We start from the raw sequence: 22650 nt of genomic DNA, 5'->3' as shown, positions 1-22650 counted from the left end.
GAGAATGAAAGAAGCTCAGAAAACATAGCCATGCATGTATATGAGAAGCTGTAGCCTTCATGCAAATTTTGGAGATTCCCCCAGCTCACATCCTTTATGTTTCCTTGCATTCTGACCTGACTCAGAGTTCTAGAATACGTAACAGCGACACAGAGCACAAGGTAGGAGTGTTTGCAGGCTGTTGCCAACTCAGCTGTCCATCACAAGCCCATGTTCAGCTTTGGAGCTTGAAAATGTGCCAGACATTGTGCCCTACATTCAGATGTTTGTGATTTTTGGTGACCTGTGGCTCCTTTTGGCAGTGGTTCAGGGCTCACACTCACAGTAATACAAGTTTGTGTGTGGAACTTCTCTAAGCTTGTCCTCCTGTTGTTTAGATCCGGCCCCATATTGCCACCCTCCGCAAGTACACCTACGGTAAACACATCTTGGCCAAGCTGGAGAAATATTACATGAAAAACGGGGTCGACCTTGGGCCAATTTGTGGACCACCCAATGGCATCATCTGAAACGGTGAATGGCAGAAGAGAGCCGGTGACCATCTGGAATTTTAGAACTAGCAACCAATCATATTCCAATATACACTGTTGAAAATATTTGTGGTTGCTCAAACAACAAAAAAGAAAAATGAAAAAAGGCAGAAAGACCCTTTGTAAATTTCTTTAATTTTATTCTGCATAACATGTACTAATTATTTTTTTAAATACTTAATTGCCCTGCTGTTTCAGTGGTGTATAGAATACTTGTACATAGGCAAGAGATGTACGTGGAAAGCCACACTTTTGTTCACTGATGTAACTATATTTCAAATATGGAAACTTTCAAAGTGGCTGATCAGAAATAAAACAAAAAAAAATTTAAAAACAGACCCAGTTTTTTTTAACTCCTCTGCCTTGTAGGAGAACGTTTTTGGAAATGCCTGTTTTTTTTCTCTTTTAGTCAGATCTCAAAAGAGAAAATTTAAAAAAAGAGATTTTTTTAGTTAAAGCAGGCACAAATCCATATTTAACACATGTTTATAAATTAAAAAAAATCAATTTGCTAAAGCTTCAATTTAAAGTAAGTTTTTAAGTTTATGAAACTTTTAAAATTCCTTTTTTCTTAGTCTAACGTGCTAAAGAATTGAGCTTAGCAGTCAATATTGGAGAGAACATGCACACCCAGAGTTTTTAAGAGTAGGTGAAAGGGTGTGAATTTACTGCCTACTCAGTTTCCTTCTGTTAACACAGAGGCAATTTTTTTAACTATTATTTAGCATGTAGGGGGGGAATCCAACTCAACTTTGGTCTTGCTTCTATAAATATATAGTGTATACTTGGTGTAGACTTTGCATATATAAAACTTTGTAGTATTTTCTTGTTTTGATGTCTAATCTGTATCTATAATGTACCCTAGTAGTGGAACATACTTTTGATTGTACAATTGTACATTTGTAAACCTCTGTAATGTAAATGTGGAGAAGTTTGAATCAACATAAAACCCATTTTTGGTAAGAAAATAAATTAGCAAAAACCCTGTGCATTTCAGTGTATATTCACCCCTTTTATGGTCGTAGCATATAGTGTTGTATATTGTAAATTGTAATTTCAACCAGAAGTAAATTTTTTTTTCTTTTGAAGGAAATGTTCTCTTTATACAGCCTGGTTAATGTTTAAAAGAAATGTTTAGTTTTATTTGTCACCTAGTCAGAAAGTAGCGATCCTTTCTAAATGTTATACACACACAAAAAAACACACACAGCACACACACACAAAATTCAGTTTGAAACTGCTGTTTCTTTGACTCTTAAAAAAAAAAGTAATGTTTTACTTATTTTGTGGCAGTAAAAAAGGTGCAGAAAAGTACAGCCCCCCTTAGTATTCCTTTACAATCAGAGTCCCCGTTCACCTTGTAAAGTGTGAAATCACTTTGCCTTTTTTGTACAGAAGATAAACTGTATTTTGCATTTTGTCTACTTGTAAGTGAATGTAACATACTGTCAATTTTCCTTGTCTGAATATAGACCTGTAACACTACACGGTGTACATTTACAGAACCTTGTGTATATTTCCAACGAACCTTTTTGCAAGCACACTTGTAACCAAATGTGTATAATTAACAAACCTGTGTATGCTTATGCCTGGGCAACTATTTTTTGTAACTCTTGTGTAGATTGTCTCTAAACAATGTGTGATCTTTATTTTGAAAAATACAGAACTTTGGAATCTGGTTTTGTGCTTTATTTGAATATTTTCAATATAGTGCACCAGGACAAATATCTTCACCGCTTGTCTGTCTTTTCTTTTCTGGATTCATTGTTCTGGCTGACAACAGGCTCAGACCGAAAGAATCACGAGTGGAAGGCACATAGATGGTTAGAGCTGTTGTGCTAACTCTTAGCACAAAGCCCTGCTGGATGAAGTCAGCAAAGCATCTAGGCTGACATCTTACTCTCCATAGTGGCAAACCAACTGCTTCTGGCCAGCCCCCAAGTAGGAGAAGTTGTACCCCTCTCCTGCATCAGGTACTCAGAGGCCCGCTGTTTCTGAGCCCAGAGATATCATGTAGCTGTTGGGACTAGTAGTCATTGATAGCAGTGTCCTCCATAAATGTGCTGAGTCTCATTTTGAAACAGTCTAAGCCAGTGTTTCTCAAACTGTGGGTCAGGACCCACTAGGTGGGGTCCCCATTCATTTCAATATGTAACCTTTTCTTGTATGGAAGGTTCTCCAGTTCTCAGATCATTTTAGTTTCCCTGCTCTTCCACCTCTACTGTCTGTGTTTTTGAGATACAGTGACCAGAACTGTACACAGTGTATATTGCCACATTGTAGATTTGTATAGGATCAGTTATAATAATAGCAGTTCTAATAACTTCCCCTTGTATAAGAACATAAGAAGAGCCCTGCTGCATCAGGCAAAAGCCCATTTAGTTCAGCTTCCTGGATGTCCCAGTGGCCCACCAGATGCTTTCAGGAGCACACAGACAAGAGACTTGCATCCTGGTGCCACTCCTTGCATCTGGCATTCTGAGTTGACCTACATCTAAAATCAGGAGGTTGCAAATATCCATCATGGCTTGTAACTTGTGATGGGCTTTGCAGTTTGCAAAAGAGTTTCTAATGCTCATATAGTGAACTACTATGAGATGCAAAACAGCCCCTTCATAAGTAAATGCCCTTTCATTCATGCAGAAAGAAACTTTGATCCAAGCCATCATTTTTTAAGAATCCTATATTGTTGTTTTTTATGGGTGTGCTTACAAATCTTAAAAGACCTTCACCCAGGCCAACATAACTCAGCTTTACCTTTATAGGAGACCTCCTGTACATATACTAAACCTGGGAGGGGGCTGGAATGAGTTTGTAGGAATTAAGACTGAAATTTCCTGGACTACATGTTTACACTGTGTGACAGCAGTAACACATAGTTATAATTTTTTTTTCTTTTTTCAGGAGTGGGGATAGAACAGAAAGGGTTGTGATGGAACGTACGTTTGGTCCACATCTTCAACACACTTTCCTTGTGTCAATTCAAGTGTATGCATTTGGAGAAAACAATTCAAATATTGCAGGCCACCTACCATCCCATTTCCCAAGTATGTGCCCCTAGTGAGCATGAGTTGAGAGATGGAGGCTGCTGTTCCCTCAATCAAGAGTACCTAAAAGGAGTCCTACTGGATCAGGCCAAGGGCCCATCTAGTCCAGCTTCCTTTATCTCACAGTGGCTCAACAGAGACCTCTGGAAGCGCACACAATATAAGGTGCCTGTATCCTGTTGCTACACCCTTGCATCTGGCATTTAGGGATAGGCTACCTCTAAAACCTAGAGGTTACATGCAGTCATGACTTGTGAGTTATGATGGACTTTACCTCCATAAATCTGTCCAATCCCCTTTCCAAGGTATCTAGGCCAAGGGTCATTGCAACATCAGGTGGTAAGGAGTTCCACTCTTCCTGGCTGTCTCAGAGTGTGATTTTAGGTCTGAGACAGGATGTATTTTGCAGATTTACAGTAGTTTCAACAATACACGATTTCTCTGTTGCTAACTGCAGAACATATCTCTTGAGCAAGAGTTAGGCCAACTGTATTGATTAAAACTGCAGGGGTCTGGGTTTACATTTACACTCGGGCACAAAGCTTACCAGCCCACTCAGTCTTCCTGCCTGTTTCAGACAAAACAAAATATTTCTTTATCCAGTGTGTAATTAGTATGTGGAACTCCTTGCCACAGGAAGTAGTTATGGCATCGTGCCTAGGTGCCTTTAAGAGGGGATTGGTCAAATTTCTGAAGGAAAAATTCATTACGGCTTGCAAGTCGTAGGTATGTGGAAGCTCCTGTTTTTAGAGGTAGGCTACCTCAAATTGCCAGATGCAAGGGAAGGCACCAGGGTGCAGGTTGTGTCTTATCTCATATTAAGGCATTTGGTGGGTCACTGAGACACAGGAAACTGCATAGGCCTTTGGCCTGATCCAGCAGGGCTCTTGTTATGTTCTTATATCCCTAACTAAGATCCCAGTTGCCTACAGTACTTGCAATGGGTCTTGCCAAGCAGTAGTGTTGCTCAAGAGATAGGGTTTCCTTGCTCAAGAGATAAAGTGCAGGCCTTTAAAGGAAATGTGCAAGATCCCTTGAGGAGATGTCAACATCTCTGGTGTCAACCAAATCCCGGTCTCCAAACCCCGATCCGGGGCCAAATGCGGCCCGCGGCCAGCCTCTGATCTACTGAGAGCCTCTGGCCAGTTGACCAAACACAACCAGAGTTGTGCTTGTGGGGTGGGGGAATGAGGGTCCATTTAAGTGTGTGCTTTATTTCTTGGGCTGTGTTGGTGCTTGGAGAAATCCTGGGCATTTGAGCCCATTCATTCATTTATCTCATTCATCTAAGTTCCATCTCTAATGCATTTATTTAAATTTTATATTTTTTCCCCCGGCCCTTGACACTGCCAGCTATTTGAAGTTTAGAGACCCCTGGCCTAGGCCTTTAATGTTGTACGTGGAGAGTCCCTAGAGGGGGACAGAAAAGGGCAGAAAGTGGGGAGGAGAGCAGTGATCCATTCTAGAGTGTCTCTGATGCTGCAGCCCAGCAATTTTCAACCCTTTCCATCTCACAGCACACTGACAAGCTGCTACAATTGTTAAACTGCATCATCCGTTTTTTGGCCGTTGACAAGGCACACCGCACTTCTGGCGAGGGGGATGCTCACAGTCCTAAATGGCCCTACTAATAAATAACCCACCCCCAAACTCCTGTGGCACACCAATGTTGAAAATCGCTGCTCTAGCCTAGCCTATTGATATCTTGTCCTCCACACTTCCTCTTCAGTTCTGTTCCTTTCTTGCTTTTCTAATCCGAGGAGAAGGAACCATGTGGTAGGTGCACTCCAGAATTTTGCTGCCTGAGGTGGCTGCCTCAGTCAGACCAATAAGCAAGGTTGCTGGCCCACCATGCCAAATGGCCTGATCCAGTGGGGCTGTTCTTTTGTTCTTAAATGCTGCCTCCCCCACTCTATGATAAGAACATAAGAACAGCCCCACTGGATCAGGCCATAGGCCCATCTAGTCCAGCTTCCTATATCCCACAGTGGCCCACCAAATGCCCCAGGGAGCACACCAGATAACAAGAGACCTGCATCCTGGTGCCCTCCCTTGCATCTGGCATTCTGACATAACCCATTTCTAAAATCAGGAGGTTGCGCATGCACATCATGGCTGGTAACCCGTAATGGATTTTTCCTCCAGAAACTTGTCCAATCCCCTTTTAAAGGCATCCAGGCCAGAAGCCGTCACCACATCCTGTGGCAAGGAGTTCCACAGACCAACCACACGCTGAGTAAAGAAATATTTTCTTTTGTCTTTTCTAATTCTCCCAACACTCAATTTTAGTGGATGTCCCCTGGTTCTGGTGCTATGTGAGAGTGTAGAGAGCATCTCCCTACCCACTCTGTCCATCCCCTGCATAATTTTGTATGTCTCAATCATGTCCCCCCTCAGGCGTCTCTTTTCTAGGCTGAAGAGGCCCAAATGCTGTAGCCTTTCCTCATAAGGAAGGTGCCCCAGCCCAGTAAACATCTTAGTCGCTCTCTTTTGCACCTTTTCCATTTCCACTATGTCTTTTTTGAGATGCGGCGACCAGAACTGGACACAATACTCCAGATGTGGCCTTACCATCGATTTGCACCAACCTCCACCTCTTCCGCTCTCCGATGTTCTAGCTCGGCACTCTCTTCCTGTCCACACTTCTTCTGCCTCTCTGTCTCCTTCCTTTCCTCATCCAAGGAGTGGACGGAAGGGCAGTAGAGGCCAGAAAGTGGACAGCGATGAGCACTCCCCCCACCTATCTGCTGATGGTTAAGGGTGCAATCCTAACCCCTTACGTCAGTACTTTCCAGCACTAGCATAGTGGTGCCAATGGGACATTTGCTGCATCCTGCAGTTGGGTGCCCCTCATGGAGGCCTCCTCAAAGTAAGGGAATGTGTGTTCCCTTACCTCAGAGCTGCATTGCCCTTATGTTGGTGCTGGAAAGCACCGACATAAGGGGTTAGGATTGTGCCCTAAGGCACCTAGAAGTTGCTCAACAGAGCCAAGATGCAAACCCTGTGCAAGCCACGACCCCAAATTTGGCCACAAGAGGGTGCCACACTATCAATCTCGTGCTCCCTGAGGAAGACTTGTGGCACCTTCTCATAGCAGCAGCTTTTGTGAATGAAGCCACACTTGGGCAGATGCACAAAGCATCACACTGTGTAACAAAAATGAACAATTTCATTCTTATTTGAATGTTTTGAATTTGTTTTATTAATTTTATTGTATTTTATTAATTTGATTATTAAATTAAATAATTTAGTATTAAATAATTTAACAATTTAATAAATTTAACAATTTTAACTTTATTATGCTTATTATTAAAACTCAATTAATTTTGGTGCGGGGATTTAAAAAAAATACAGCTATTTTTGGCACAGTGTCAAGAGTTTAGCTACAATTTACACGATGCAATTGTATACTGTGCACATTACAGTGCATTAGTCCAGTGGTTCCCAAACTTACGTGGGCCACAGCCTCTTCCCGGGTGCCACAATCTTGGATCTTGTGAGATCTTGCAAGATCCAAGATGGCGGTGCCCACATCTCGCAAGTTCCAAGAGAGCGACGCCCAGGAGAGCAGGTACAAGGGTCCACTCTGGAAATTCTTGTGAGTCCTGGTGCACCCTGTGAGTGCACCATGATGCCCTAAGTCATTGCTCTATGGTGTGATGCCCTAAGGCAGGGGTGCCCAAACCCCGGCCCGGGGGCCACTTGCAGCCCTGGGGGCTCTCAATCAGGCTCTCGGGGAGCCCCCAGTCTCCAATGAGTCTCTGGCCCTCCAGAGACTTTTTGGAGCCTGTGCTGGCCCAACACAACTGCTGTCGGCAAGTCATCCTCACCCGAGCTGTGGGACAAGGGCTCCCTCCACTACTTGCTGTTTCACGTCTGTGATGCAGCAGTGGCAGCGAAGGAAAGGTTGGCCTTGCTTTGTGCAAGGCCTTTTATAGGCCTTGAGCTGCTGCAAGACCTTCATTCATTCATATAAGTTCCATCTCTAATATATTCATTTGTGTTAATTTATTCAAATTTTAAATTGTAAATTAATTCTTTTTTTCTCGGCCCCCCTGGCACAATTTCAGAGAGATGATGTGGCCCTCCTGCCAAAATGTTTGGACACCCCTGCCCTAAGGCATCACAATGCACTCTTTCTGAACACCTGCATTTGGTAGTCGGATAGATAAGAACACAGCATTTAAGATAACTAAACAAGTTTTGATGATACCAAAAAACTAAGATTACCTTTGGAATCTGCACCTCCCAGTTGTATAAGAAACATTAAAAATTCAACATAAACCATTTTTTTTTGTTACACCATGTTTTTCATTCATTCTGTAGTGGTTCTGTCCCTTTGTTCCTCCAAAGGACTCAGGGTGGTTGGGGTTACTTCTCCTTTCATTTGCACGCTGATCCTGTAAGGTAGGCTAGACTAAGCGTGTGTGGCTAACCAGGGTCAACAGCAAGGTCTTCTGAGCCTTGATGAACAACTTGGTCTGGGTTTTGCCTTCCCCTGGGCCTAAGCCCTCAGGTGCCTGAGGTGGTGTGCCAAATACTGTCATCGTTCCCCCCCCACCACCACCAACTGATGATATGCCAGCCTCAGTTTGTCCCACTCTCTGAACTGGAAAAAGAAAAGAGTGTTCAGTAGTCTTTGACCCACTCCAGGTGGGCTTTTCACATTAAAATGTAGAAGCGAAGGCTCGGTAACCCGGAAGTTTTGGCAGTCGTGTTATGACATCATCATCTTGCCACCAAAACTTCTAAGGGCGCAATCCTAACCCCTTATGTCAGTGCTTTCCAGCACTGGCATAGCAGTGCCAAAGGGACGTGTGCTGCATCCTGCAGTTGGGTGTCACTCACAGAGGCCTCCTCAAAGTAAGGGAATGTTTGTTCCCTTACCTCGGAGCTGCATTGCCCTTATGTTAGTGCTGGAAAACACCAATGTAAGGGGTTAGGATTGCAACCCTAAGTTGCCGAGCTCCATGCGGAAGGTCACGAGGCAGAGACGTTTGAGAACCACTGCTCTAAATTAATTACATTTTTTTTAAAAAAAGAGATTTTATTAACAGCAAAGCAAAAGGGAAAACATAAAAGGCCCTCAAGGAATGTCAAAGGGGGGCTCAGGTGGATGGGTTTGGCAACAGTTGGCACTGAGTTGAAAAGTCAAACTGAAAAATCACCAAGCATGAACACACCTATCTATGTTCCCTACTTTAAGTACTCCCGTTTAATCCTTGGTGTGTACTTTCCATCAGCTGCAGACATTAACCAAGGGTGGATTCAGCGCTGGAGGTCACCTGAACCCCTTGAATTTCCCACCCTTGGAAGTTTTGGTGAACTTCCTGATTCAGTGACGTGGCTCAAAGCTTAGCTTTGAGGGCACAATCCTAACCAGGTCTACTCAGAAGCAAGTCCCATTTTGTTCAATGGGTTTTACTCTCAGGAAAGTGTGGTTAGGATTGCAAGCCTAAGTTCTTTGGCTGGATGAGGAAGAAGAGCATATTTTTCTTCGTAAACCGCTTTGTGGACTTTCCGTTGAAAAGCAGTATATACATACTGTTAATAATAATAACAACACAATAAACAAGAACAGGGCAAGTGTGATTATTGCATCCAAAGGACTCAGCAGCCTCCTGGGGGTTGCTGCTCCCAGGAGTACCAGAGATGAGAGAAAGCTCCAACACAGGTGAAAAGACAGACCAAAATTAAGGGAGTTTCACCATGATATTTTTATCCCCATATTGCAGGTGGGAAGATTGAAGCTGAAAAGGAGTAGCTTGCCCATGGCCACTGAGGCTGGCTTCAAACCAGGCATGTCCTGATTATCAGCACACGCGATAGGCTCCTCTTTTATCTGGTGGTACCCCCCCCCCACACACACACACAGAGATTGTACAGTTTGTCTGGTTAATGAATAACAAGTCTAACATTTGGAATTTTAAAAGCCTTAAATTCTGTGACTTACAAGCCACAGTGTAAAGGAAGGAACAAACAGCAGATTGTAGTTTCAAAACAAGTGCGATCTTTTTACTTTTTTTTCTTTTTACGCTGGGCAACATTCCTTGGTTAAGAAAACAAGGATTGGAGTCATATTTGCATTGGACATGATCCAGACCTGGAGAGCACACAGTGTGACATCAATCTGCGCCATCAGATCCTATCTCCACCATCTCGATAAACTAGAACTTGCTTTACTTTAACGATTTATGTCCACTTCCCCAATATTTCAAACTTCCTTTTAATTTTTTAAAATTGATCTTATCACAATATTTTTTTTATAAAGCAGTGGTTCCGAAATTGTGGGTCGGGACCTGCTGGTGGGTCACGAATCAATTTTTGGTGGGTCGCGGGTAGAGCCACCAATGTAAACACAGGTGACATCAAGATCAGATAACTAATTGCCCCAAGCCTTGAGGCTATTCAAAAACCAGAGAGCAGATAACAACAAGCTCAGCTCCAGGGGTTTGCAAGGAGCTGAGTGCCTGCAGTTTGCAAACTTGTGTAAATATAAAGAGATAAATGTGTCTTGATGCTCCCTAATAAAGAAATCCATAAGATTTGGGTTTTTTTTTTAATATTTCTGGATAGAATTATTAATTATTATTAACAGTATTTATATATGGAGAGAAATGGGAAAGAAAGCATTCATTAAAGTTCATTAGGGCTGTTTCATTATGAGAAAGGGATAGTTTAAAAAAATAACTAAAGAAACAAATATATTACTTGTATTAATATTTTTTAGATCTTTTTTAGAGTGGACCTCAACAAGTGGGAAACCCTGGCCTCTGAGCGGCCCGCTTGGAGGCAGGCTGTGCAGCATGGCCTTTCCCAGTTTGAAGAGACACTTGGCCAACAGACTGAGGCAAAGAGGCAAAGAAGGAAGGCCCACAGCCAGGCAGACAGACCAGGGACAGACTGCACTTGCTCCTGGTGTGGAAGGGATTGTCACTCCGGAATTGGCCTTTTCAGCCACACTAGATGCTGTTCCAGAACCACCTTTCAGAGCGCGATACCAGAGTCTTTCGGGACTGAAGGTTGCCAACAAGAGAGAGATCTTTTTTTTACATCTTGTAAGCCTAGGTGGATCCTGATAAGAATGTCATTTTAAAAAGTGGGCCCTGCTGCTAAAAAGTTTGGGAACCACTGTTTAAAGTTAAGAACATATGATCAGTAACTTAAAAACAAACAAAAACCCACCAGGACTCTAGGCACCTGGACTTCATATTATCCATTCAAATGCTGCAACCTATGCATGTTTATTCAGAAGTATGCCCCATTGAGGTCTTTACTCCCAAGTAAGCATGCATGGGATTGATGCCTAAGGATGCAATCCTAGATGCACTTACCTGAGACTAAGTGCCCAACCCTGTCCTTGGGTTCTGCTGGTGCGGTGGCCGCAGTGCTGGGTGTCATTTAAAGCACTTTTCAGCACCCAATGAATAAATGGCACAGGTGCCCCACAGATGCCTCAGCCCCTCCACCAGGGCAGGTGGATGGTTTGATCTGCAGTGGGTGGTGGAGGGGCAGGAGTAAAGTGACAGGATGGACACCTTTAAAAGGGGATTGGATAAGTTTCTGGAGGAAAAATCCATTACAGGTTACAAGCCATGATGTGCATGTGCAACCTCCTGATTTTAGAAATGGGCTGTGTCAGAATGCCAGATGCAAGGGAGGGCACCAGGATGAGGTCTCTTGTTATCTGGTGTGCTCCCTGGGGCATTTGGTGGGCCACTGTGAGATACAGGAAGCTGGACTAGATGGCCAATGGCCTGATCCAGTGGGGCTGTTCTTATGTTCTTAACTACAATTCCCAGGAAGCCTTGCAGGTCTCTTGTGATCTGGTGTGCTCCCTGGGGCATTTGGTGGGCCGCTGTGAGATACAGGAAGCTGGACTAGATGGGCCTATGGTCTGATCCAGTGGGGCTGTTCTTATGTTCTTAACTACAATTCCCAGGAAGCCTTGCAGGTCTCTTGTTATCTGGTGTACTCCCTGGGGCATTTGGTGGGCCGCTGTGAGATACAGGAAGCTGGACTAGATGGGCCTCTGGCCTGATCCAGTGGGGCTGTTCTTAAGTTCTTATGTGTTCTGGAGGTGGGAAAGAGGTGTTACTGGACAGGGGAAGGGTGGAATAGGGGTAGGATCAGGCAGAGGAGGGGGGGGGAATGGCGGAACAAGCCATCTCTACTGCATCTTAATCCCTGTCCCAAGCCTGCCAGTGTTACATAGGGCTACTTGGTTCTGCATCAGCTAAATCACTAGTCCAGAGTAGCCCCATTGAGCAGGCTGGGGTGCTACATGGGGTAAGGGAACAAATGTTCCTTTATCCCAAGGAGACCTCCTGCCTGTTGGCCCCGCTGTGCCAGCGTTGGATAGGATTGGGCTGCTTGCCTCATTGAAAGCAATAGGATTTGCATCTGAGTAGACCTGCACAGGCTTGTGCTGCTAGACTCTTATAATAAGAAATCATCCATAATTCCTTCTCAGCCTCTGTAACCCAGAAGGAGAGGTCAACCACAGATCCAGCCAACCATTTATTGAAGTTGGAATTTTGTTTTCCCTGTCCAATATTGGGCAAAACCAACTATTTTACTCCATCCAAGGCCTTCACACATCTTACAGCACACTCCTAGGTATATCTATCCAGAACCCCCCTTGAATTCAACAGGACTTACTCTGAAGTAAATGCACCTAGAGTTGCAGCCTTAACCCAACTGTTACCCTGCACATACCGGATCTCATCTGATCTTGGAAGCTAAGCAGGGTCGGGCCTGGTTAGTACTTGGATGGGAGACCGCCTGGGAATACTGGGTGCTGTAGGCTTATACCATGATCTCGGAAGCTAAGCAGGGTCGGGCCTGGTTAGTACTTGGATGGGAGACCACCTGGGAATACAGGGTGCTGTAGGCTTCAGTCTTTCAAGACTGAAGGTTGCCAACCATTTCTCTCATTCTGTGCCAAATTCTAAACTGGTGGGACTTCCTTCATTGTCCCAAGCTGAGTATCTCCTTCTCTTCTAGCAAGAATCTCATTTTGCTTCCATCTCCAGATAGGGCTGGGAAAGACTTCTGCCTGAAATCCTGGAGGAGCTCTTTGGTTGTCTGTGTAGGCAAGAGTTGGACCACTGGCCAGATTCAGCAGAAGGCCTCTTCTTCTGTGGTCCTTCATGCCCCATGGGCATCTGTGCACCAACCCTACAAGCCCTGTGCTTGCTGCACCTCATTCAGGTTGCATCACAACAAAGGAGCTGTCCAACAGCCTCCCCCCTGACAACAAATCTCCCCAGGCAACAATGGTCTGCCTCCCAAACCCATCCCTCTCACTAGCCACACTCCCACAACATCAGGTGGCGCAAGTATGCTTAGAGTACCATAGAAAAAACCAGAGTGGGTGCCATCAGCTGCCAGGAGGGAGGGGGCGAGACACAGCTAGGCCCCTCTCCCAGAGCCCGGCTGGGACCCCCTGCCATTGGCCTCCTCCCTCCTGCAGCAGACCCCATCGATGGCCGTCCCACCCGGCAGCTGTCCAAAGGGGAAGGAGACAAACGCAGGCCCTCTTCACGAGCCTGTTTGGCCCCAACCAACAGTGAGCTCTTCACCCCTGGAACGGATCCCATCAGTGGTCATCCCGCCTCGTGGTTATCAGATGGGGATGGCGAGAGAGCCGGGGTCTCTCCATGAGACTACCTGGGAGTCACGGTCACATAAGTCCTCCCTCCCTGGTCAGGTTCAACCATCCGTCATTCCACCAAGCACCAGTCTGAGGTGGAAGGAAAAACCTCTGGGCCCTCTCCACGAACCGGTATGGGATCAACCGCACTTGAGTTCCCCCCTTCCGCCGGAGACTCTACCACCTGGCTGCACTCAGAAGGGAAGGATGAAGCAGGCTGACCCAAACCAGCCCCCATTCTTGGTCATCCCGCCTTGCATCTGTGAGAAGGGGAAGGAGAGGGTCTCATACCCTCTCCGCGAGCCTGGCTCGGACCAGCAGCCATCGGCCTCCTGCCATCCAACACAGGCTTCAGCAGGGACTCTTCCATCGGGCACCTCTGAGAAGGGGAAGGATCGATTCCTACACCCGCCCCATGACCCTCTCTGGTACAAGCTGCCTTTGGGCTCAAACCGTTTGGTGCAGACTCCACCAAAGGGCATTCCCTCCGTCAGCTGCCTGAAGGGGAGGGAGGGACAAGACCCTGGCTTGCATCCCCTGCCCTTGGGATCCTCCCATCTCATCCAGCCTCCATCAGTGGCAGTTGCCCCCTGCATCTGTCTGAAGGGAAGGGAAAGATTGGGGGGTTCCTACCCAGACCCCACCTTGCCCTACCAACCATCGGCCTTCTCCCTCCCGGAACGGACGGTCTCAGGGGTCATCCCATCGGGCAGCTCTCAGAAGAGCCTCGGCCCACTGCATGAACCCGAGTGGAGCCAGCCATCGCTGGCCTCCACCTCCCAAGGAGAGACTCCGTATGGCAGCGTTCAGCCAGGGCACCAAGGCACCCTCCATGAGCCCGTCTCTTATGACCGGCCGGACAGCTCCTCCACCCAGGGCCAGACACCGTATGGCAGTGTTCAGCCGGGCACGTTGCATGAGCCAGTCTACTGTCACCAGCAGGGGTGCTCCTCCTACCAAGGCCAGACTCCATACGGCAGCGTTCATCAGGGGCACGAGGGCACCCTCCATGAGCCGGTCTACTATCACTACCCAGGGGGCACCACCCAGATTCAGGCTCCATACGGCAGTATTCACCAGGGGCACCAGGGCACCCTCCACGAGCCTGTCTTTCATCACCAGCCCGGGTGCCCTTCCATCCAGGGGCAAACTCCACACGGCAGTGTCCAGCAGGGGCATGGAGGCACTCTCCACGAACCGGTACAGCGCCAGCCCAAATCGGGCTCCTCCCACTCAGGGCAAACGCCATCTGGCAGTGTTCAGAAGGGGCGTCACAGTGCTCTCCATGAGCCTGTTTCTTGGGACTGACTATCCGTGGATCCTTCCCCCCCAGTGATGGTCAAGCTGCCAGGCCTCGGTAAGAAGCGGAAGTAGAGGCAGGCCGGTCCTCTTCCTGTTGCCTGTCTTGGATGAACTTGGAGGCCTCCTTCCTACAATGGACTCCATCACGGGCCGCTTCATCTGATCCTCTTTGAAAAAGAACATACCTGATCCCCCGTTTCCTTCATTCTTTGACTTTCCCTTCTGTTTGTGTCAGGTGTGTTCACATGACCTCCAAAATCCATTGTCATGTAGCCAGTGACTCTCTGGCCCTCTTCCTCCTGTGCCCTGGATCCAAACAGGGCTATGGAACAGAGGCGTCACTAAAGTTCGTGTCATCTGGTGTGAGAGCTCATTGCATCACTCCCTTGATGAACCTTCTCCTATACCAGACCATACAGAATAAATTACAATATCATTAGGTTGGCAACCTTCAGTCTCGAGCACAGCCTAAATGCAGCGGCATCACTAGGGCTGGTTATCTAGGGATAGATTATCTATCTATCTATCTATCTATCTATCTATCTATCTATCTATCTATCTATCTATCTATCTCTCTCTCTCTCTCTCTCTCTCTCTCTCTCTCTCTCTCTCTCTCTATCTATCTATCTATCTATCTATCTAAAGAACAGCCCCACTGGATCAGGCCATAGGCCCATCTAGTCCAGCTTCCTGTATCTCACAGCGGCCCACCAAATGCCCCAGGGAGCACACCAGATAACAAGAGACCTGCAAGTCTTCCTGGGAATTGTAGTTAAGAACATAAGAACAGCCCCACTGGCTCAGGCCATAGGCCCATCTAGTCCAGCTTCCTGTATCTCACAGCAGCCCACCAAATGCCCCAGGGAGCACACCAGATAACAAGAGACCTCATCCTGGTGCCCTCCCTTGCATCTGGCATTCTGACATAGCCCATTTCTAAAATCAGGAGGTTGCACATACACATCATGGCTTGTAACCTGTAATGGATTTTTCCTCCAGATATTTGTCCAATCCCCTTTTAAAGGCGTCCAGGTCAGACATCATCACCACATCCTGTGGCAAGGAGTTCCACAGACCAACCACACGCTGAGTAAAGAAATATTTTCTTTTGTCTGTTCTAACTCTCCCAACACTCAATTTTAGTGGATGTCCCCTGGTTCTGGTGTTACGTGAGAGTGTAAAGAGCATCTATCTATCTATCTATCTATCTATCTATCTATCTATCTATCTATCTATCTATCTATCTATCTATCTATCTAAATGCATGACAGTATAGGTCACCCAACAAATCAGTAATTAGTGAAAAACGAGTGGTCAACTTGATGGCACTCTCACCACTGAAGAAAAGTTCTAGTATTAGCTCTGATACATGGAAATGAGAATTGACTCATACTAACATCTTATTGGTTCCCTGCTGTGTCATCATAACACCTCATTGGCTCTCAGAACAATCAGTCTCATTGGTCAGTTTTGAGGAAAAGAAATTCACCTTTTGTGACATAAGGCAGTTGGTTCATTAAGGTTAAATACGGTTAATTGGTCATAACTTTTGATAGAATGCAGATCATTCTATATGGTTTGTTCCATTCCATTCTGCATAAAATTACCTTTCCATGATGGTATTTTTCTTGAGTTCAAACTTTCCAAAAGGCTTCCAAAATTTTGGCCACTAGTGGTGCACGCCCCCCCCCCGGGTGTCATCCGGTGTGGTCTGCACCCCTTGCACCTCCTAGTGATGCCGCTGCTACAGAGGAAGTGTGGAGGGCTACAGAGAGGCAGCACTTTCTCCTCCACGGTTCCTCTTCTGCCCCGTTCTCCATTTCATTTTTGGATCCAAGGAGTAGGAGGAGGAGGACGGGGTTGCAGAGGGGTAGGCTGGCATGCTTCTGGGTTAGGAGGGCAACATAAGAACATAAGAACAGCCCCACTGGATCAGGCCATAGGCCCATCTAGTCCAGCTTCCTGTATCTCACAGCGGCCCACCAAATGCCCCAGGGAGCACACCAGATAACAAGAGACCTGCAAGGCATTCTGGGAATTGTAGTTAAGAACATAAGAACAGCCCCACTGGGTCAGGCCATAGGCCCATCTAGTCCAGCTTCCTGTATCTCACAGCGGCCCACCAAATGCCCCAGGGAGCACACCTGATAACAAGAGACCTGCAAGGCCTCCTGGGAATTGTAGTTAAGAACATAAGAACAGCCCCACTGGATCAGGCCATAGGCCCATCTAGTCCAGCTTCCTGTATCTCACAGCGGCCCACCAAATGCCCCAGGGAGCACACCAGATAACATTTTGGGAAGCTGCCACAGGTGCATATACCTCTGAAACGCCACTCCGCAGAGTGATAGGTGACACGGTCAATAATATTAGATAACCTGTCTCATGGGGATGACGGTGACAAGGGGGTGTCTCTGTCTGTGGATGAACTATCTGTAAACTACTCTCGGGCTGCAATCCTAAGCATACCTACGTGGGAGTAACCCACTGAACTCAATGGGACTTCTGAGTAGACATGCATAGGCTTGTGCTTGGTCGGTCTTTGTCTTAGAGATCTGAGGGGTGGCCACACATCCGTTTCTTGTGTGGGCACCCTACCAGCAGATGAAGAGGTAGATGCAGGCTCTTTCCTTGTTGTACCTGGCGAAGGTGTCAGGGATCGAACCCGGAACCTTCTGTGTGTAAAATAGACAGCTGGGCTACAGCCCCTGTTTTGTACACATACACAACACCTTTGAACATTCTTCTGGAACTGATCCTAATGATATTCTTACCCTCCTTCTCCGGTCACATGTCCACCATCTACAATGACTGTGGGGAAGTGGCTGCGCTCTGCGCATGCTCAGAGGCACCATCTCCTTATTTCACATAGCATCTTCTTGGTTTTGATGCTATCACTTGCTCCTGTTTCCAATTGCTCGGATGGTACCCTGCTTATGAACACATCTCAGGGAAGAGGTCTCTCTCTCTCTCTCTCTCTCTCTCTGTGAAGTGACTCAATGGTTGGCAACCTTCAGTCTCGAAAGACTATGGTATAAGCTTACAGCACCCGGTATTCCCAGGTGGTCTCCCATCCAAGTACTAACCAGGCCTGACCCTGCTTAGCTTCCAAGATCAGACAAGATCAGGGATGTGCAGGGTATGACTCAAGCATTGGAGCATGACCACGGAAACCTTGGAATCAAATCCTTGCTCTGTCACAAAGCTCACTGGAGGATTCTGGGTCTCAGCCTAATCCACCTTGTAGGATGAATGTGAGGATAAGACAGGGGGCCGGATCGGGCCAAGTCCACCTGACACCTGAGGAGGCACGCCAAATGCTGCAACCCTTACCCGATAATGTGTCATCCCCTGCTCTTCCCATTCTCCTCCCCTCCACATCTCCTCTTCCTCTTTGCTCTCCTCTTCCTTTTCCAATCCAGGGAGCAGAAGAAGGACCAGCAGCTGTGGAGGCGGACAAAGATGAGCACCCCACCCATTCTCTGCCTGAGACAACTGCTTCAGTTGGCCTCATGGGTGGGCCGGCCCGGGGGGGGGGAACCACGCTTGCTGCCTCAAGTTTTTGGGAGGAAGGGTAGGATCAAGATGGTGAACACACACACTTAGTCGGCTGCACTATCAAGAGACAAATTGCATGTAGGAATCAGATATTACAGATCAAACAACACATTCCTATCACTTCTAGCTTGCCAACACTCTTTTTTTCTTCTTCCTGGCAGCGTTCCTGTGCTTTTTAACAGCTTCCTCTTAGGCAGAAATTTAGCAGTGGAAGATTTTCCTGGCGTGTAAATTAAGGGATGAGAAAAACAACACCTGCTAACTTTCTGCCTAGCAGGAAGCCAAACCGATAAAGGCATAGGAGCACTGTCACAAATACAGTTGGCGAGCCAGAGAGGTGATGCAGGTGCTCATTTGTGGCATCTTTTGACCTTTTGATTTTACTTGTGTGTGTGTGTGTGTAGGTCACAGAACAGTGGTTCTCAAACGTTTTAGCACTGGGACCCACTTTTTAGAATGACAATCTGTCAGGACCCACTGGAAGTGAAGTCATTGATCAGGAAGTGATGTCATGGCTGGAAGTGACATCATCATTTAGGTTTCAAACCTAAGCTGTGATCAGTCAAAGGTCCCAGTACACAGCACACTCATGCTATTAATTTGCATAGCTTGGAATTCAGACAGCTTGGAATTCATAGCTTGGAAGTCAAAGCAGAAGGCAGGCTTGGATCCTTCTCCAACCACACAGCCCTCCCCCCCTTTCCAGCATCCCATCTTCCCACCTACTCAGGGCAAAACACCAGGCCTCTCTCCCACTGTTCTGCCCAGGAGCTCTGTATCCTGTATTTTCAGTTCTATATTTTCAATGGTAGCTGAGCTGGGTGCTACATGACCCACCTGAAACTGGTTCACGACCCACCTAATGGGTCCTGACCCAAAGTTTGAGAAACACTGGTCTTAAACAGATATTATAGGCGCAGGAGCCCTGCCAGGAAAAAAGTTGGCAATCCTGTTTCTTTGACTAGGGGTAGCTACAGATTGAGGTTTGGTTCACACATGCAAGAGAATGAGGTGGTAGAACATGGGACTGTTCCAGTGGTGTAACTAAAGGGGGGCGGTGGGGTTTAGGGCCCAAGTACCTTGCTGTGACACTCTTCACTACCACAGTACCTTCTCCTGCACCCCCTTTGGGGGTACTTGGAGCAGTTGCGAGCCTCAAAAGTAGTTGGCAGTGTTGGTTTCATATCACCACAATTACTTTCGGGTCAGGCAGTTCCAGGTGTGATGTTGAGAGTCCAGGAGTGGACTATCTACTGGATTGCCCACCACTGGACTGTCCCACAGCAGATGAAAGATGGGGAATATTATTTTTGAATGTTTTCAAAAAATGCCCTCCCACCAGCACCCGGAAGTGATACAGGCCATTCTACCTTCTCAAAAGTGGACCACCTCATTCCATGTGCCAGTGCAGTCCTGGCTTGATGCTCATGAGGAAGACAACTGATGCCTAGTCTGCAGAATACAGAATAGACGGATGTTGGTAGAATAGACGGATGTGTAGCACCTCCATGTTCAGGGGCAGTATACCTGCTGGGGGAGACGACAGCAAGGGAGGGCTCTACTTGTGGGCCTTTACGAGGCCACTATGCCATGCATTTGATGGATTTTGTGGTTGGGGTGGCAGAAGGGGCCGCGCTCCTTCAAAATGCCATGGGCTAGCAGTAGCAAGGTCGCATTTGTGAATGCTCTGTGAACCAAGACAATGGCGTCCTTCTGCATGTCAGGCAACAGCTGCTGTTCTCACCAATGAACTTGAAGCTTTACATGGAATTGTCACAAACTGTCCTTTGTGTCTTCCTGGCCATTTATTTATTATGTTTATTTTTATACATAAAGGAGGAGCAGGTCCGCAGCTTGGGGGTTCTCCTGGATCCACAGCTGCTCCTGGAGTCCCAGGTGGCGGCGGTGGCCAGGGGAGCCTTTGCTCAGCTTCGGCTGATTCGCCAGCTGCGACCGTACCTGAGCTGCGCGGACCTGGCCACAGTAACCCATGCCCTAGTGACATCTAGATTAGATTATTGCAATGCGCTCTACGTGGGGCTGCCTTTGAAGACGGTCCGGAAATTACAACTAGTACAGAACGCGGCTGCTCGTGTGGTTGCTGGGGCATGTCGGTTTGACTCTGTCGAGCTGTTGCTCCGGTGGCTACACTGGCTGCTGGTTCTGTTCCGGGCCCAATTCAAGGTGCTAGTTTTGACTTTTAAAGCCCTTTACGGCTCAGGGCCGGGGTATTTGAGGGACTGCCTCCTTCCCTCCAATCCTGCCCGTGCTCTTAGATCATCTGGGGGGGCCCTTTTGACTGTGCCGCCACTAAGAGATGTGAGAGGGGCGGCGGCCAGGAAGAGGGCCTTCTCGGTGGTGGCCCCCAAACTCTGGAATACCCTCCCCTTAGAACTGAGAACTGCTCCCTCGTTGCTAACGTTTTGGTGTGGACTGAAGACCTTTTTATTTCAAAAAGCTTATAATTGTTGACAGGCTGGCTGGCGCTCTTGCTTTTTATATGAAAATCCACGGGGTTTGTTTGTTTTTAGATTTTTTAATTATTGTTTTTAATGTTGTATTTTTAAAGTGTTGTGAGCTGCCTTGTGTGCCTGTTGGGCAAAAAGGCGGGGTATAAATTAATAAAATAATAATAATAAATCATATACTTTCTCATGGATTAAAGGAGGTTTTACATCAGCAGGCTGGCATAAAGCCCCTTTCTTTTTCAAATGGGGTTTTTACGAATATTGTTCTATTCGTATAGAAACCTCCATTTGGCTCCACAGTTAACTGTCCACCCACTTCCCTCTTTTTCTCTATAGCCCCATGTGGAGGTGCTTTTCATGCCCCAGTTTCAGTTCCTAACACCTCTAGGTCGAAAGACCCCTCTCTGCAATCTGGGAGAGCTGTCAGGTCAGGTTGCCCCCTTAAATTTTAGTATTGATGGCAGTGCCTGGGGCACACTGGGGAGGAGGGGCTGGGTGCATATGTCCCAGCACATAAGCTGGAGTGCCAAATGCTCCCATCATTTGAGTGGACACAATTTGAATGGATGTCCCTGGTTCTGGTGTTGTGTGAGAGGGAAAAGAATATCCCTCTCTTTGCACTCTGTCCATCACCACATCCTGTGGCAAGGAGTTCCACAGACCAATGGTACACTGGGTAATGAAATATTTTTCTTTGGTCTGGATGCTCAATTTGAATGGATGCCCCCTGATTCTGGGGTTATGTGAAAGGGAAAAGACCATCCATCTAGCCACGCCCCTGTCATTTACCCATCATGGCTTGTAGCCTGTGATGAAATTTGGCCACTCCCCATTTAAAGGTGCACCAGGCGCCATCACCACATCTTGTGGCAAGGAGTTCCACAGACTGATGCCACGCTGGGTACAGCAATACTTTTCTTTGGTCCGGACGCTCAGTTTGAGTGGATGCCCCCTGGTTCTATGCACTCTACCTGTCACCCCATCCTGTGGCAAGGGGTTCCACAGACTGATGCCACGCTGGGTACAGCAATACTTTTCTTTGGTCCGGACGCTCAGTTTGAGTGGATGCCCCCTGGTTCTATGCACTCTACCCGTCACCCCATCCTGTGGCAAGGAGTTCCACAGACTGATGCCACGCTGGGTACAGCAATACTTTTCTTTGGTCTGGACGCTCAGTTTGAGTGGATGCCCCCTGGTTCTATGCACTCTAACCGTCACACCATCCTGTGGCAAGGAGTTCCACAGACTGATGCCACGCTGGGTACAGCAATACTTTTCTTTGGTCCGGACGCTCAGTTTGAGTGGATGCCCCCTGGTTCTATGCACTCTACCCGTCACCCCATCCTGTGGCAAGGAGTTCCACAGACTGATGCAAAGCTGGGTACAGCAATACATTTCCTTGGTCCAGACGCTCAGTTTGAGTGGATGCCCCCTGGTTCTATGCACTCTACCCGTCACCCCATCCTGTGGCAAGGAGTTCCACAGACTGATGCCACGCTGGGTACAGCAATACTTTTCTTTGGTCCGGATGCTCAGTTTGAGTGGATGCCCCCTGGTTCTATGCACTCTACACATCACCCCATCCTGTGGCAAGGAGTTCCACAGACTGATGCCACGCTGGGTACAGCAATACTTTTCTTTGGTCTGGACGCTCAGTTTGAGTGGATGCCCCCTGGTTCTATGCACTCTACCCGTCACCCCATCCTGTGTCAAGGGGTTCCACAGACTAATGCCACGCTGGGTACAGCAATACTTTTCTTTGGACTGGACGCTCAGTTTGAGTGGATGCCCCCTGGTTCTATGCACTCTACCCGTCACCCCATCCTGTGGCAAGGAGTTCCACAGACTGATGCCACGCTGGGTACAGCAATACTTTTCTTTGGTCTGGACGCTCAGTTTGAGTGGATGCCCCCTGGTTCTATGCACTCTACCCGTCACCCCATCCTGTGTCAAGGGGTTCCACAGACTAATGCCACGCTGGGTACAGCAATACTTTTCTTTGGTCCGGATGCTCAGTTTGAGTGGATGCCCCCTGGTTCTATGCACTCTACACATCACCCCATCCTGTGGCAAGGAGTTCCACAGACTGA

General features: G+C 47.2%; 1 protein-coding gene across 8 annotated transcripts in view; it reads left to right on the top strand.

Moving 5' to 3' along the window:
- The window catches only part of PUM1 (pumilio RNA binding family member 1), an 86943-nt gene extending 84735 nt beyond the window's left edge, over positions 1 to 2208 (top strand). For all 8 annotated transcript variants that reach the window (XM_066638288.1, XM_066638282.1, XM_066638287.1 and 5 more), the window contains exon 22: positions 378 to 2208. In XM_066638288.1, the coding sequence (XP_066494385.1) occupies positions 378 to 509 (132 nt within the window). In that variant the 3' untranslated portion in view covers positions 510 to 2208. The remainder of the gene's footprint in view (positions 1 to 377) is intronic.
- The last annotated feature ends 20442 nt before the right edge of the window (positions 2209 to 22650 follow it).

Source organism: Tiliqua scincoides, chromosome 10, assembly GCF_035046505.1.
Source record: "Tiliqua scincoides isolate rTilSci1 chromosome 10, rTilSci1.hap2, whole genome shotgun sequence".
Taxonomy (NCBI): domain Eukaryota; kingdom Metazoa; phylum Chordata; class Lepidosauria; order Squamata; family Scincidae; genus Tiliqua; species Tiliqua scincoides.
The sequence above is the reverse complement of the archived record's forward strand: the minus strand, read 5'-3'. Positions and strand labels throughout refer to the sequence as shown.